This window comes from Notechis scutatus, chromosome Z, assembly GCF_049901735.1.
Source record: "Notechis scutatus isolate UNSWTSFEM ecotype Mainland chromosome Z, rNotScu1.2, whole genome shotgun sequence".
NCBI classification, from domain to species: Eukaryota; Metazoa; Chordata; class Lepidosauria; order Squamata; family Elapidae; genus Notechis; species Notechis scutatus.
The window spans coordinates 34237994-34255810 of NC_142025.1; the positions used below are offsets into that span (position 1 = coordinate 34237994).

Sequence of the window (17817 nt, forward strand, 5' to 3'; positions counted from 1 at the left end):
ATCACTGCTCCTAAATGGAGCAGTCGAGTTGTTGGCATCAGATGACTTTTCTGAAAATTTATTGGAAATCTTTATTCCTGAAAAACAGATTGTCATTTCTAGATCCTTCTGAGCCATCTGGGGCAAGGAAGATTGGATGAGGGTATCGTCGAGGTAGCACCGGAGGCGCACCAGGATGGTTCTCAGGTGTGCAACCAGTGCTGCCAGGACCTTTGCGAAGGACCTGGGGGCAGAGGCTAGGTGGAATGGCAGAGTTCTGTACTGAAAATGGTGACCCGAATAACAGAACCTGAGGTACCATCTGTGAATGGAGATGTGGAAGTATGCCTCTGTCAAGTCGAAGGTCAGGAGGTCGCTCATCCTGATGCTGTCAAAGATTGACTGCAAAGAATGCATTTTGAACCTCTTGTACGTCAAATGGACATTCAATCTTTTGAGATGCAGTCTCCATCCCACCCACCCTGAGGTCTTCGGAACTAGGAATACGATCGAGTAAAATCCGTGCCCCTGTTGATCTTCTGGGACTGGTTCAATGGCCTGGATTTCCAGGTGTTGAATTGCCTTGTCCATGTGATCCCTCTTGATGGAGTTCTTGGAGGTGGGGCAACTGATTAAGTGCCTCGTAGGAATGGAGAGAAACTCCAGAGTTAAACCAAATCTTAAGAGTATTCAGAACACACAAATCTGTTGTTATATTCTCCACTAGTGGGCAAATAGGGTTAGGTGCTCACCAATGAGCTCTGGCAGTCACTTGAAGCGGCGAAAAGGGCACCCCCCCATCTCCACAAAAGGGCCGCTTGTCCTGAGGTTGCTGTTGCCTGTATCTATCCCTAAAAGCAGGTCTGTCCTGATGGTAGGTTTCTGGGAGGGTAAGGGCGCTGCAATTGGCCATGGTCAGTAACACTGTCTGGTGGACGAAAGGGAAACCAACATCCATGGGGAATGACCGCCTATCTGCCCTTCTAGTGACAAAGGACAAGACCTTACGCTTGTCTGTGTTCTCCATTAAGAATGGGTCCAAGGCCTCTCCAAAGAGAGAGGACCCCTTGTAGGGGGCAGAAGCCAACCTTCATTTAGTCTTGAAGTCCGCCTGCCACTGGCGAAGCTATAAAAGGCAGTGGGAGGTGATGTTGGAGGCAAGAGATCTGGAGGAGAAATGGGCAGAATGCAAAGAGGAGTTGGCCAAAAACTCTGCTGCTGCCAGCAGTTTATTGATATCTTGGTGAATGTGTCTCTCCTCTGGGGGAACCCTCGCCTACAACTCCTTGAGCCAAAGTACCGTTTCTCACAAAATAAGGCCGGGCCTTATTTTTTTTTAACCCCCCAAAATACAGCAAGGCCGATAAAAGCGGCCTAGGGGTGAGCACCCACGCACACTGCCCTCAACACGAGGCTGTTTCTATAAGCCGATGAAAGCTCCCCGAAGGCAGTCACCAGACGCTTCGGGGTGAGGCGTGGCTATGCATCGGGGTTCCCAACTGCAAACTCAATGCAACTGCAAACTCAATGCAATGTACATATGCTGTTGTCAGAATAAATATCAGATGACCCCAAGATTCCCGCTGCGTTATTGCTTCCTGAGCCAGCCGCTCTTCTTTGTCCCCTCAGATAGCCCTATTTCCCCTCCCGCTCCTATTTCCCACTGCAACCATTTGGATCGTAGGAAGGTCACTAAAGAAGCTTTTGTCTTCTCCTGTCCCACTCTTTTAAACTTCTCTCTCCAGCCTTGGAAATCCTCTCCTGGGTACTCCATCCCAGCTCCAACCCTGCTTTAGTTTCCATCCTAGACAAGCCTCCTCCCAGGTGTGCTGTGGGAATCCAAGGACTGGTTCTCCCCCTCCCATCTCTTGACTTGAGCAGAGCAGGTACTGGGGGGGGGGACAGGGGGCAGAGTGGAGGGGCTCCTGGGTTTTTTGGCTGAGCTGGGTGAAGATCATTCTGGTGGGCCCAAAGGATGGTCTTTCAGATTGCTTTAATGATTAATAGGATGCTTCCCTGAACCCCCAACTCCCTCCAGTGGGGGAAGGGACGGCGTCTTGCTGGGCCCAGGAGAGATGATGGCTGCGTTACAAGGAAGAAACACCCCCCCCCAAAAGCCCCTTGGGGAAACGTAAATGAATGAATAAACTCAAAGGGTCATGGGACAACCCCCACCCCCCGGTAAATTGCACCAACAAAAGAGAGGTGGCGGAAGAACAGGGACCTTCAGGTTCAGAAACTCTCAGTTAAGCACAAGCTGCTACTTCTTCCCTCCCTGCCCTCATTTCATGTTGCCTTTGATCAAAGCAGATCTTAATGATAAACAACCCTTTTGTAACTTACCAACTGCATGCCAAATCCCAGCTACCACCCCCAGGGGAACCACAGAGCAACACCCCAATTTATTAAAAATCCACCATTTTAATAAAAATGAATAAACCAAGCCATTTATTCAAATACAGGAACAATTTATTCAAACACAGGAACAATTTATGCAAACATAGGTAGCAACAATTTATTCAAAAACAGTTATGTCATCTTCTTCTGGGACATTGTCATAACACTCCAAAGCCTGTATTGCGCCTGGAATCTCTTGTGATTCCATTGCCTGTAAAAGAATTGGTCCCAATCGCTGATGTTTAGCAATAGAGGTCTCCTTAAAGGAGTATATCTTGTCCATGTATCCTGCTCGTAGTGCATTGGCAACACAGGTGTCAGTGATGGTATCCCATGCCTTCTTCACCCAACTCACAACCTCTGCCAGGCTAGGCTTCAGTTTCCTCGTTGGTTTCTCTCCATGCGATTCTCAATATAGTCATTGATTTGTACCTGCAGATTGTCCTTGAATGGTTTGTTTACTGCAATGTCTAGGGTTTGGAGATGTGCTATCATTCCTGCTGGGATCATTATTTGATCCACTCTTTCTGTGCAAGGAAACGCTTCATGTCTTTGGCATGGTGAGTGCTGGCTGCATCCCGTATCAGCATGCCTCTTTAGCCACCTCACACAAGTGGCAGTATTAACTCGACCCACTTCCTTATAACGCCCTGTGTGCACCAAGCCTTTTCGGTTTCAAGCAAATAAGTCCCTGAAACATGTTCAATTTTTTTCTTTTTTGCCCTTGGCAATGACAACAGGTGCTACTTTGGTCCCATCCAGGCGAATGGCCAAGATGCATGTAATACGTGCGCTTTCATATCCAGTTGATGGAATGTAAATTGACGAGGCACCCCTCTTATCAATTGTTTTTTGAGCCTCTTGGCCCATAAAAACTGCAGTCTCATCCATCGCAATCACGTGAGACACATTATATTTGGAGAAATCAATGGTGTCAACAAATGATTTAAAAGCAAGTGCCCGTTTGACACTTTCAGCATCTTCTAGCTTGAAGAGCGAAGTGGATCTCCTCAGAGACAATTCATATCGTTGAAGGAAGCCATCCAGCCAGCGATGAAAGACTTTGAATTCTCCTTGGGTAATTTCAAACTGTGGTGACATTGCAAGGGCAAATGCTTGAATATCAGCCCTACGTACAACCAAAGCCTTTGCTCTCCTGTCAGCAATCCATTGAGAGATGGTGTCTTCAAGTTCAGGATATAATGGATGTTGACCTGAACCACACCTGCACTTCTTGGCATTTCCCTTCTGCACCTGTTGACTGAGGTTATCATACTCAGCTCTCCATTTTCGGACCATACGGAGATGCAACATATTTCCTTTGCAGAAAGCGGTCAGATTCTAACCACGAGAATCCTCCACGATTGCTTTCTTGAATTCCACAGAGTAGCTTTCTTTTTAAACTCATCTTCTCTCTAGACCAAAATAAAAATCCCTTTAGATCATTAACTCAATTAATCAATTAACCCAAACACATTAGGCCATTGGGGGGGGGGATTTGGCATGCAGTTGGTAAGTTACAAAAGGGTTGTTTATCATTAAGATCTGCTTTGTGATCAAAGGAAATGTGAAATGAGGGCAGGGAGGGAAGAAGTAGCAACTTGTACTTAACCAAGAGTTTCTGAACCTGAAGGTCCCTGCTCTTCCGCCACCACTCTTTTATTGGTGCAATTTACCTGGGGGTGGGGTTGTCCCAAGACCCTTTAAGTTTATTCATTCATTTACATTTCCCCAAGGGGCTTTTTTTTTTAGGGGTGTGTGTGTTTCTTCCCTGCAATGCAGCCATCATCTCTCCTGGGCCCAGCAAGACGCCGTCCTCCCCACTGGAGGGAGTTGGGGGTTCAGGGAAGCATCCTATTAATCATTAAAGCAATCTGAAAGACCACCCTTTGGGCCTACCAGGATGATCTTCACCCAGCTCAGCCAGAAAACCCAGGAGCCCCTCCACTCTGCCCCCACCCTGCCTCCCCCAGTCCAAATTGTTGCAGTGGGAAATCGGGGCAGGAGGGGAAATAGGGCTATCAGAGGGGACAAAGAAGAGCGGCTGGCTCAGGAAGCAATAACGCAGCGGGAATCTTGGGGTCGTCTGATATTTATTCTGACAACAGGATATGTACATTGCATTGAGTTTGCAGTTGCATTGAGTTTGTAGTTGCATTGAGTTTGCAGTTGGGAACCTAATTTATAGCCACGCCTCGCCACGAAGCGGCTGGTGACTCTGCCTTCGGGGAGCTTTCATTGGCTGATAGAAGTGGCCTCAGGGCGACAGGAGTGTGCGTGGGCGCTCGCCCCAAGGCCACTTCTACTGGCCGATCAACCTGGCTGGTGACTGCCCGTGTGGGAGCTTCCATTGCCCAAAAGACAGTGCCTCATGGTGAGGGGACACGGGCAGCCACACCTCGCCCAGAAGCAGTTGGTGACTCTGCCTTTGGGGAGCTTTTATTGGCCAATAGAAACGGCCTCATGGCGAGGGGAGTGTTTGTGGGCGCTCGCCCTGAGACCGCTTCTACCGGCTGATCGAAGCCATCGGGAAGCTTCTATCTGCTGATGTTCTATCGGTAGTAGATCGGGTTATTCTAGCCTAGGCTACCTGCAGGGTACTCCTAAAGGCAACTTTTCTCCCCCCCCGCCCTCCCCCCCCCCATTTCTCTTCACCTCGTGTAGTTCTAATGAACAATGTGAAAAATGGCGGGGAAACGCATGGTTTAAATAGGCCTAAATTTGGGGGGCAGGGCTTAATTTCACTTCATGCCTAGAAATCATGTTGGGCCTTGCTATTGGTGGAGGCCGTGTTGTTGGAGAAACACAGTAATTAGGTCCTAACGAAAAAGGAGGTGGCAGTAGCCACCCTAAATGCCCAGGCATTAGCTAGATGTGTTTGGCAGAAATTTAATTCTGCCTTCCTGACCTCAGCCTTCAAAGCCTCAGCAATGTCTCCAGAGACAGCTGAGGGAGAAACAAGGAAGGCTAAGGGATCATCCACCAAAGGCAACTCTAAGGTCTCTGACAAGGAGGGAGCCATGTTAAAAAGTCTCCTGTCAATTCCTCCCAGCTTGGGGAATGTGCCAGGCTGGTTCTACTGCCTCTGAACCACCTCAAGGAAAAATTTGGGGCAGGGGATATCTTCCTGCGTAATGACTGGTTCAGAGAATACAGCCTTATCTGATACCTGAGGACCAGAAGTTTCCATAGGCGTGGCCAAACTACTCCCAATCGGAGCCATGGTCCTGGCCTTACGGAGGAAGGACTTAAACAGCACTGGACGAAAGAGCCCAGTGAAAGAGGGGAATCAGGGGCCAAATCAAGGTCATTGTCCAAGAAGCCTTGTTCTACCAGGTCAGGTTCCTCTAATGCCAATGCCCTGCTTCTGGTAAAATGGGCGGGAGATGTAGCCCCATGTGCCTGGGATACATGTAGTGATGTGACAGCTGTGGAGGGGGCTCAGACGTAACAAAAGAAGTACGGCTTCCAAAATGTAGTGTATTGGCTACACCCTGAGAGATAGCTTGTGATATGAGGATATTGAGTTCCTCGGATAGAACAGATCCCTCCCTAAATACAGTGCAGAGCCCAGCCGCAGTGGGTGTGAAGGTTGCCTCAGGCCCTATTCCTACCCTGAGGTTCTATCCCTGTTGCCAGGCAGTCAAAGGGGAACTGTTCTTTCTCCTGCAGATTTCTAGTTGGAAAAACTGAAAACTGCTCTCTATCACCCTCTGGAGACAAGTTCAAAGGACCTTAACACTAGCCTGCAAAGCTGGCTGGGGGGATGGAGCGACAGTAACTGTTAAGACAGGAGATGGAACACTTTCCTGCTGAGTCTTCCTTTGCACTCTAGAAATTTGTTTCTCCAGAGCCTTCATTCTTCTGCCAGCATCCTTTTCATCAGCTCTAGATGGTTTTCTAGAGTAAGATAGCCTTGGCTCTAATCTTGTCAGTTGCATCTTGACTGGCTGATCTAACTCTTCTGGAGCTGGTCTTCCTGCTGGGAGCAGATGAAGAGGCTTCTTGCCCTGCCATGCTGTCAGCTGACAGAAACTGTTCAGCCATTATGACAGCTTACTTAGCCCAGGAGCTGTTCTGCAAAAGGAAAAAAAGGCTGCTGCCTGCTTGAATGGCAGTTGCTCCCTTTAAAATGGGGCTAAGTTGCAATGGGCTCAGTGGCAGCAAGCCAGAACACAACAATACTAAACAACTGCCTCGATCTCATCTTCTGCAATAGTTTGAATTCAGTTTATGGAATACAAATTAAAGAACTCTTTTCCAACAGTGACCACAGCATGATTGACTTTTGTCTCAACATACATCCACACAAAAATCATCACAATGACGTAATCCCCAATTATAACTTCAAAAAAGGCAAGTATGATCTTATAAACAACGATTTCTCATCCCTTGATTGGCAATTTCTATTCACTGGATGCAATACTGTTGAAGACCAATACAACATATTTTTACTTGAAGCGAAAAGAGTCATCAATCTATATGTACCAATAACTCCCGAAACCAGAAAAAACAGATTACCCATAACAATAAAGAAACTTCAATCCAAAAAGAGATGGGTCGTTGGTCCTAATCTGATACAACCTTTCTCTTTGTGTGGAGATAGCATTCAGGATTGGGTGATCAATCTCTGTCTGTGATTGGACTGAGTCTGTCAAAACTTTGATGACTTCCTCTGCTGCTAAGGACCTCCCCAGAAATTGGCGAAGGAATAATGACAGACTGACGTGTTCTTCTGTAAGTATAATACACACCATTACATTCGGAACACACCACGAAAGGGTGGGAATGAATGCTATCTCCATACAAAGAGAAAGGTCGTATCAGGTTAGGACCAACGACCCTTCTCCATTGTGGTGGAGATAGCATTCAGGATTGGGACATACAAAAACTGGCTGTCCTATGGGTGGGCCTTGTGTGGTTCCAGTCCCTTATACAGAATGGACCTTTTGCAGAACCCTCCGTCCAAAAGCTGCCTCAGCAGAAGCAAATGAGTCCAGCTTATAGTGTCTGATGAACGGAGGAGAGGCCCAGGTAGCTGCCCTGCAAATCTCCTCCAGAGAGGCCGGGGTGGCTCACGCCGTCGGTGTTGCCACGCTTCTTGAGTGCACTGTTATCCTTGGAGGAACTGTAAGTCCCTGTGTTTGGTAGGCCTTGGCTATGCAAAGTCTTGTCCATCTCCCCACAGTCGTTGGAGTTACATTGCAGCCCATGGTGGAAGGTTGAAAGGAAACAAAGAGGGATTCAGACCTCCTGAAGGATGATGTCCTCTTGATGTAAATCCTCAACACCTTCTGAACGTCCACAGTATGCCATCATCTTTCTAACGCGTGCACAGGATGCGGACAAAAGTCAGGTAAAATTAGTTCTTGGGATCTGTGGAACCACAAGTTCACCTTTGGCATGAACGAAGGGTCTAGTCTTAACACCACTCGATTGGTGTGAAACACACAAAGGTCTTTCCTGACAGACAAGGCTGCCAGGTCCGACATGCTTCTGGCAGAGGTGATCGCTACCAGAAAGGCTACCTTACAAGACAAAAACTGCAAGGGAATTGACCTCAGTGGTTCAAATGGGGCTTTAGTCAGTGACTGCAGTACTTTAGAGAGGTCCCATGTTGGATATCAATGAACCACTGAAGGCCTCAAGTTTGTAGCCCCCTTTAGAAACCTACGGACCGGGGGATGTCTAGACAAAGATTCCACTCCCCCCAAGGATAGAACAGAGGACAAGGCTGCAACCTCCCTCTGCAGAGTATTAGGTGAAAGCCCCTTGTCCAGGTCCACTTGGAGGAAGTCCAGCACCTGGGCAATCGAGGCCTCAGAAGGGACAATGTGATACTTACAACACCATGTGCTGAAAGCTTTCCAGGTTGCATCATAGATGCAGTTGGTGGAGGGTCTCCTGGAGGCCTGGATAGATCTTATTACTCTGGAGGAATAATTGTCCTGGATCAGAGATCCCCACTCAATCTCCAGACGGCCAAGTTAAGCCAATGGGGCTCTGGATGCAAGATTGGCCCCTGGCTAAGCAATACTCTGTCCTCTGGTATCCTCCATGGTCTGGAAATGGAAAGATTTACTAAGTCTGCAAACCATGGCCTCCTGGGCCAATGACGGGCTACAAGGATAAGCTCTGCTCTTTCCACCAAAAGTTTCTGGATGACCCTCGGGATCAGGGGCAGAGGAGGAAAGGCATATAGGAGCTCCCGTGGCCAAGGGCTGCGTAAAGCATTTGTTCCCTCCGCTCCCAGAACCGCAAACCTGGAATAGAATCTCGGGAGTTGCGTGTTGTCTTAGGAAGCAAAGAGATCCACTGCTGGGCATCCAAAGCGCTCCGACAGCTCCTGAAACAAATCGGGATACAAACACCACTCTGCATGGTCAATGGTGGCTCTGCTAAGCCAGTCAGCCTCAACATTGGCCACGCCTGCAATGTGCTCAGCTATGAGCGATACCTGGTGTCTCTCTGCCCATAAACAGAGCTGCTCTGCCTCCAGCATCAGAGGCCCTGAATGAGTCCCCCCCTTGGTGGTTAATGTGTGCCTTGGTAGACATTGTCAGTCAAGATTAGGATGTCCTTACCTGAGACCACGTCCTCAAATTGTCTCAGGGCCAGATGGACCGCTCGAAGCTCTAACCAATTGATATTATGGTCCAAATCTGTCTGTGACCATTGTCCTTGAAGCACCCTGGATTGAATGTGGGCACCCCAGCCATGAAGACTGGCATCTGTAGTCAGAACCTGTCCAGTTCCTTGAATAGGAGTCCCATGGAAAGCGCCTCAAATGACCACCATCTTAAAGATTTAAGGACCCACCGACTTAACCTGACCTGTAAGAGGGAACAACTCCTGCCTTCTGATAAGATAGAAGAAACCATTGGAATGACCTGGCGTGCAGTCTAGCCCAGGGCACTATATTAATGCAGGATATCATTTTCCCCAGGAGCTTAGAAAGCATAGATAGGGATACTCTAGGTTTTTATTTCACTTGTCCAATTAACTCTCTGATACTCTCCTGACATTCTAGGGATAAGGACACCTTGCAGGAAATAGTATCTATTACAGTTCCCAGATGAAGTAAGGTATTGGTGGGAGTAAAGTGGCTTTTGGCCTCATTGACAGACAAGCCATACTCTTGGAGCACCTGAATGGTGATCTCTAAATCCTCTACAGCTCTAGATGGGGAAGATGACTAGACCAGTATGTCATCGAGATAACACTGGACCCTAACTGGTAGATTAAGGTGGGCTGCCAGGGCTGCCAACAGCTTAGTGAACGACCTGGGGGGTGAGGAAAGTCCAAAGGGCAAGGCCCTGTATTGGTAGTGCCTCCCATTGTAGCAGAACCTGAGGAATTGTCGATGAGCAGGGATAATAGGGTCATGGAGATAGGCCTCCGTTAAATCAATGGAGGTAAGGAAGTCCCCCTCCCTAATTCCTTCCAGGATGGACTGGAGTAAATGCATCTTGAACCTCCTGTATTTCACCTGGCGGTTAAGGTGCTTCAAATCCAGAATTGCCCTCCATCCTCCCAAGGCTTTTGGGATTACAAACAATATGGAATAGAATCCCATGCCTTATTGACCCTCAGGCACTGGCTGAATAGCCTGAATCTCCAGAAGTGCTGAATAGCTGTTTCCATAAGGTTCCTTCTCTCTGCATTCCTAGAGGTAGGGCAATGAATGAAAAACCTCGGGAGCATAGAGAGGAATTCTATAGATAGTCCATTGTGGACTATCTCCAGGACCCAGGTGTCAGTGGTTACTTCCTTCCAACGCCTGGCAAACAAGGCCAGACATCCCCCAATGGGAGGGTTGGTCTCTATTTTATCTGGGGCGTTGGAAGGGACAACCCCCAGCCCTTCGAAAGGGCCATTTATTGTTAAAAGGACAATTTCTACCTGTCCTGTCCTGGCTTTGTTCCTGCCTGGGGGCGAAAGACCTCTGGGGTCTGGGGAATCCCCCTCCTGTTTCGGGGGTCCTATAATAGAAGTGTCTGGCATAGGGAGTTGCTCTATAATCACTTTTTCTGCACTTGGACGGCAAAACCTTCCCTTTGTCCTCGGAGTCCACTAGGATCTTATCCAGAGCCTCTCCAAACAATTTATCCCCTTTAAATGGGGTCGTGGCCAACCTCCACTTGTGCCTCATATCAGTCTGCCATTGCTTTAGCCAGAGCAAGTGATGAGAGGTCACTGTTCCTCCTACTGCCCTGGATGCAAATCTGGAAGCACTCAGTGTGGCATCAGCTGAAAATTCTACTGCTGCCAATAGTTTGTTCACATTCAGGTGTGATCTGACATCGTCCAGTGGAATTCTCTCCTGTAGCTCCTGGAGCCAGATGAGAGAGGCCGTTGAAGAAAGATGCGGCTGTGGAAGCTTTCACTGCCCATGCTGCTGACAGGTGTGTTCTTTGCAACGTTTGCTCAGCCTTCTTGTCCTCAGCCTTCAGTGAGTCCTTAGGCTCCCCAGGGATGTCTGTGTTGGCTTGCAGGCTGCAACTGGGGCATCAACATCGGGCACTTCCAGGGCCTTGGAAAGATCGCCTTCTACATTAAACAATTTCTTGTCTAGGGAGGAAGGGCTTGGACTGGACCCAAGGGACGACCACTGTCTTTGGATGACTGTGGTGAACATCTTTGGTGCAGGGATGACATCTACTGTGACTGTTTTCTCAGAAAACAATGGGTCATTAGGGTCTGCAGAGGGGTCTGCAGGCTCCTGTGGTTCAGGGACTAAGCCTCACCCTGTGGCCTTTTTGGCCTTAAAGAGTAGAGATCTAAAGGTTGGAACAAGCCAGGGATAGAGCCTTGCTCAGCCTCGTTGAGGCCCTCATCATCAGAATAGTTTCTGTCCATCAGCTGGCCACTGTCAGATGTGATGGAGTGGGAGCTTACAGCAGGAATATACGCACCTGATTCTGTATGCAGGGAAAGATCATCATCATAATGAGACCTGTGTCTCCTACTGCGTCTGGAGGAGGAAGTAGAAACCTCTGAGGGAGAACCTCTGCTCTGTCTCAAGACAGCTGATACTCCTTGCCTCACTGCCTCATTTAACATAGCCTGCATATTAATCTGGAACTCAGGTTCATGTGCCCTAACTGGTCTGATCCCAGCTGACATGGGAGTAAAGGTTGCTTCTGAAGCCATTCTGTGCCTCTGATCAGTAATTGTCAGTTGCTCTGTTGCTGGGCAGATATTGGAAAAGTTTCTGATCTCAGAAGCCTCAACAGTTTCCTGCTCTTCATCTCCCCCTATGGCCGCTTCTGCTACTGCAGTCCTGTCAGTTTGCAGTTCCCTCTCTCCTCTCGATAACAGCCGTTCCTCATTTGGGTGGGAAATTATGCTGGGTGCCATTTTCTTATCATTTTGCGCTTTCCCTCAAGCCCACACTTTATCCAGAGCCTTGTCCCTGCGGCTCTCGTCCCTCTCAGCTGCCTTGGAACCCTTTCGAGTTCCTGCAGCCTTGTCCTTTGGCTTGGGGCTGTAAAATGAAGCCATCTGTTCTAGGACTGCTGGGCTTAGAGGGCGTGATGGCTGTCGAGCCGCCCCCTTCATTCTCCTTACATCGCGGCTAGCCTTTTGTGATTCTGCCATCTCTGACTCCAACGATCCTACTCTGGAGTCACCCCGATCACGCTGCAGTCTTTCACTTTCCTAAACCTACTCTCACTACCTGTACTCTTCTCTGCAGGTCTTCTGCCCCTTTAAAGGCTACCGCGCTTAATCTGAGCATCTCCAATGGCCGAAACCGCTGGGAGCCTCCCAAGCCAAAGTGCGGAAAGGAGGTGAGGATGGTATTCAAACTCCTCCCAGCCCCAGAACCTCAGTACCTTGTAGATCGGCCCTCAGCCGATCCGAGGTCCAATGACTGGGACAAAGCTCCGGCCATGCTGCAGTTTGACAGCTGTCAAAGTGGTAGACTGGTTTCGGCTTGCAATAGAATTCAGGATTGGTGTTTTTATTCCTATTTTTCTAATCAATTTGAAAGGATTTGTTAAATTTGCTAGGAGAAGAAATTAACACATTGTCCAACAAGTTGACTGAGTCAATTTCTGGGGAGGTCCCTAGCAGCAGAGGGAGTGTCATCAAAATTTTGACATACTCAGTCCAATCACAGGCAGAGACTAATCACCCAATCCTGAATGCTATCTCCACCACAATGGAGAACACTTTGGTGGAAAAACAAATCTGGTCACGTTGCCAACTTCAAAAGCTGATACAAAAATGTATGCCACCAGATAAAGACTGAATGCACCAACTATTACATTAAACAAGAGGAAAACCTTCTATCCACCAATTCCACCTGTGCTTTTTACAATTTTGTAAACAACAAACTAAAAGACTCAAGGTCCATCCCACCTCTGAAAAAAACTAATGGTAAAGACTGCAACGACGACACCATTAAAGCCAAACTCTTTAACACATTCTTTGGCTCAGTATTTGTAAACAGCAATGGATCATGCCCAGTATTTCCTAGTCGAACCACAGGCAACTACAATGATCTAATACATTTCGATTTTACAGAAGACAAAGCTGAAAAAGCACTACGCAATCTAAAACCATTTCTATCTATTGGTCTGGACGGAATATGTGCCTACTTCTTAAAAAAGCTATCCACTGTAATAGCCGAACCTCGAAGCATAACCTTTGAAAAATCTTTCAGGACCAGTTCCTTGCCTAACCTATGGTCACAAGCCACAGTCATCCCTGTTACGTATATGTAAATAACGTAGTTGGGTTGACAATATATGAACTACAAATATATGTTTGTAGCTTTAAGGAAAAATACTGTAATGTATTATGCTGTGTTCTGGTTGGTTAATTATGCTACAAGTTGCCATAACAGGGAGCTATAGATCATGGTTTAATTCTCTTACTTTTTCTCTTTTTCACTGATCTCTCTTTATACTGAGGCTGACTGACTACGGACCAATACTGACTAACCCCGTTTATTTTGATATTCTGTTGATATCGAAGATTATCTGTTGTATTATGGTTTGATATTTGGTCTGCTGTAAAAGAAACCAGTAAGAAGACTTTATAACTGGATATTTCTGGACTGTTAAAAACGTGTATGACATGGACTGTTTATTGGACTGTGCTATTTCTTCAAGTAAACATTAACACAACTTGTTCAACTCTGTGTGGCTGTATATTTATTCATAACTGTTCTCATAAACTGTTTTCCGTGTGCATATCCTTTTTATACAAGGGTTACTCTGCACATATCCTAACAATCCCCATCTTCAAAAAGGGAGACTCCAGCCTAGTTGAAAATTACAGACCAATCTCTTTATGCTGCATTACCTGTAAAGTCATAGAATCAATTATTAACCAATCCATCATCCTCCACTTAGATACAAACAACCTACTCTCTAACAAACAATTTGGTTTCAGAAAAAACCTATCCTGTAATTTGCAACTCTTACACTGCAAAAACATATGGACTACACAACTCGATCAGGGCATGCGTAGACGCAATCTACATAGACTTCTTTAAAGCCTTTGATTCAGTGGTATACAACAAACTACTACTAAAACTAAAATCTTATGGACACCTACATAACTGGATAGAAGCATTCCTGTCAAACAGACAACAAATGGTCAAAATTAGGAGCGTCCTATTAAATTCTGTACCTGTCAACAGTGGTATCCCCCAAGGCAGTGTTCTAGGACCAACTCTCTTCATATTCTACATAAATTGTGATCATATTAAGAGCAACTGCGTTCTCTTCGCTGATGATGTAAAGCTATTCAACACCAGACAATACTGCTACCCTTCAAAAAGACCTTAACTATGTATCAGAATGGTCAAACAAATGGCAACTTCAAATCTCAACAAAAAATGCTCTATCTTACATATTGGCAAAAAAAATCAGAAAATACAAGCTGAATAATCAAGATCTTGTTGATGATCCAAACTGTCAACTGCCTTGGCATTCTCATCTCAAATGATCTAAGTGCTAGAGCCCACTGTAACTACATAGCCAAAAAGGCATTAAGAGTTGTTAACCTAATCCTACGTAGCTTTTTCTTTGGTAATATTACACTACTAACTAGAACTTACAAAACATTTGCTAGACCAATACTCAAATACAGCTCATCAGTCTGGAACCCACATTATGTATCTGATATTAATACAACTGAGAAAGTCCAGAAATATTTCACAAGAAGAGTTCTCCACTCCTCTACTCGTTGCAGAATACCTTGGCCACCAGACTTGAAATTCTAGACCTAGAAAACCAAGAACTACGCCATCTTCAGTCCGATCTAAGTATAGTATATAAAATTATACATTGCAACGTCCTACCTGTCAATGAATACTTCAGCTTCAACCATAACAATACAAGAGCACACAATGGATACAAACTCAAGATTAACTGCACCAAACTTGATTGAAGGAAATACGACTTCAGAAACAGAGTGGTCAATGTCTGAAATACTCTGACTATGTGGTTTATTTCCCAAACCCCAAAAACATTAACCTTAGACTGTCTACTATTGACCTCACTCCTTTCCTAAGAGGTCTGTAGGGGGCATGCAGAAGTGCACCAACATGCCTACCATCCCTGTCCTATTGTTTCTTTATTTTTCTTATATGTATCCATTTCATGTATTCATAACTATGTTTATTCTTATACCTATTATCTTGTAAGCGATTGATAAATCAAATCAAATAAATAAATAAAATAAACAATCCCTGTAGACACGCTTCTCTCTAAGCTTTCTGAACAATGAGGAAATGATCTGGTAAATTTGACAGCTGAGAGTCCCTGAGAGGGCTGGCAGTCAGTCTGGGACCATAAAATAAGTGGATCACAAAGAAACCGCTAAGCTGCAAGATCAGAGATAAAAGCCTGAAAAATAGCTGAGAAGAAAAAGCCAAGAAAAGCCTACATAGCGCTTCAAAAGCGCTGTGAATCAAACCTGACAGCCGAAAAAAATGTTCAAATTTGACTTTCCAGCGTTTCTGATCTAAGAATACGAGCCAATCTTTTGCCACAACCTCTTAGGGCAAGACTGAGTCATGAACTGGGGAAAGTGACACTTGATAAGGGGTGTGGCAAAAGGACTCAGTCTCCAGGCAGAAGGCATGTGTCAACCCCTCCATGGATTCTCCAATCGACATGCTGGAGAATACTTTCTCTCCAGATGACTATTAGTTGCAGTGCTGAAAAGTTGCAAACTTGTCTGATCCAAAAAATCTAAAAAAAATTAGACCAGAACCTCCATCACAGACTTTCAATATAAATATAGATTAGCTGCAAATTTGAACACAAAGCTTTTTTTAACATATAAGACATATCTTTTTTTACCTGAATTATCTTGCTGAAATTTAATACAAGATTTTGTAAGGAAGCATCTGTAAGTTTCCTAACTCGACTAAATTTCTCCAACCTAGCGTTCTTCCATTCAAAGAACTCTTCAAACACTTCTGAATTCTCTGCTTCATTAGTCTGTCCATATGCAACCTTCAAAGATCCTTGCAACTTCTAAATATCAAAATAGATAACAAAGAAAATAAGGTAAAAACAACAAAGGATCATAATAACAAATTATCAAACAAAGCAAGCTCATCTGGTTTTATGCTAATTCCTCTAGTAACTATATGGAGCAAAATTTGAAGCCCTGACCTGTAAGAAATTTTTGGGTTATGGGCTAGATGTTTTTTATTTCTGACCTTATACATCAGGAAGAAGAGTAATTATTGATAATGTACACATCAGAAGAAACAGAATTCCAATAAAAATATAGGTAGTCTTCAACTTACAATCACAAATAGATATTTTGGTTGCTAAAAAATTTGGTCATAAAGCAAAAGATATATAACCACATCACTTAGTGACTACAATCCTAGCAATCGCCTTGCTGTTAAACACATTTTGCTAGTTATTACCAAGAACCCATCTCAACCCAAGCCATTCTGGGCTTCATCCCTCTCAGTCTCAAGTCTCAGTAAGGAAAGGGACTGCTTCCAACTCTCCCTAACCAGCTATCTTCCCACCTCACCCCGATATCTCTTGTGGGGTAGCAAGCAGTCATAGAAGCACATGGCTTCAACACAGCTTGTTGCCACACCATGGAAAGCTGCAGCTGCCCTATCTCTGTCAGTTAGCCTCACAAACCTGCATTCTTAATCTCCTGCCACCCTGCCCTCCCCTACCACAGCTGACCTTCAACTCTTGCTCCTGTTGTTCACAAGATATGCCGAAGCCGTGGCAGGTTTTCACATGGCAAAAAAAAAAAAAAAGCACAAAGCAGCTTAATGAAATAATCTACCAAAATGTCCCTTTTCATGACGTTCCTAAGTTGTGTGGGTTTAGCTTTGTGAAAAAGGAAAAAAAAACAAGAGCAGCCCAAATTCTGTCTAGCTCATTGCAGAAAAGGCTCCTTTCAGCTTTTTTCTTCTTTTCCCCAGCACAAAGGGATATTTTGCCATGCTTGAGTTCCTTTAAGCCTTTTCTTCCTCAGCATGCAAAGCTAGCCATATATGGCCCGGTAGACAGACGGGGCCAACCCAACCTTGCCAACAATAGGAACAAGATGGCGGCAAAAGTCAGCGGGGAGCCAAAATGGCAAATATGGAGGAGGGAGAGGGAGAGGGAGAGGAGGGGCAGATGGGGTGAGTTGCAGTGCTTCTGCAATTTTAAGGGCACATGGGCCACCAAGTCTCCAAGTATGATCATGTAATTATAAAGGTGCTCCAAAATCCATAACTTTGAGCATCGGTCTTAAAAAGTCTTCAATCCATGGCATCACAACCTTGAATGGTTGCTGAACAAATGGTTGTAAGCTGTGAACTACTTGGATTTGAAACAGTTCATGCAGTTCCTTTATGCTTGTAGATGGAAAATGTAAAAAGTAGGTCTTGAAGATAATTTCGTGCTTTAAAGCCTACCAGTTCTAACACTATAGCATAACATACACCAAACTATCATGGATGTGAATGGCTACTGTATACAATTTTAAAATAATGGAAACCAGAAATAGATAGAATTATCTGCAGAAAGAATGAAGTGGTGGAAAATAAAGAGAAAATCAGGAGAGTCTGAAGTGCATGAAAAGAAAGGTACAGCTAAGACGCTTTCTACAATATCTACCCATCTAATTTGATTTTGTAGGGTTGACATGCTCTGGATTCCTTCAATTAAACAATGTCATTTCTCAATCTCCGGAACTGTACCTTCTGCAACCTGCATCTACCTTCTGGAATAAAGTTTCCCAAAGATTCAGATGGCCCCCACTTTGCTGTGTTTAAAAAAAGTGTGAAAACCTGGCTATTCACCTGGGTCTTTGGTAAGTGAGAATGAAATCTCTCACTTCAACATGCTTGCTTCCTTTTACCTTCATTTATGTTTTATGGATTTTATTATATTGCATTTTTGTTTGTTATAATTGTCATCCAGATCCCATTGAATCAGGTGGCAGACAAGT

The 17817-nt window shown here is 45.3% G+C and overlaps 1 protein-coding gene across 3 annotated transcripts in view; it reads right to left on the reverse strand.

The window, feature by feature from the left end:
- Positions 1-17817, reverse strand: part of STK31 (serine/threonine kinase 31) — a 91634-nt gene that overhangs the window by 34427 nt on the left and 39390 nt on the right. For all 3 annotated transcript variants that reach the window (XM_087946917.1, XM_087946919.1, XM_087946916.1), the window contains exon 12: positions 15699-15875. In XM_087946917.1, the coding sequence (XP_087803043.1) occupies positions 15699-15875 (177 nt within the window). The remainder of the gene's footprint in view (positions 1-15698; positions 15876-17817) is intronic.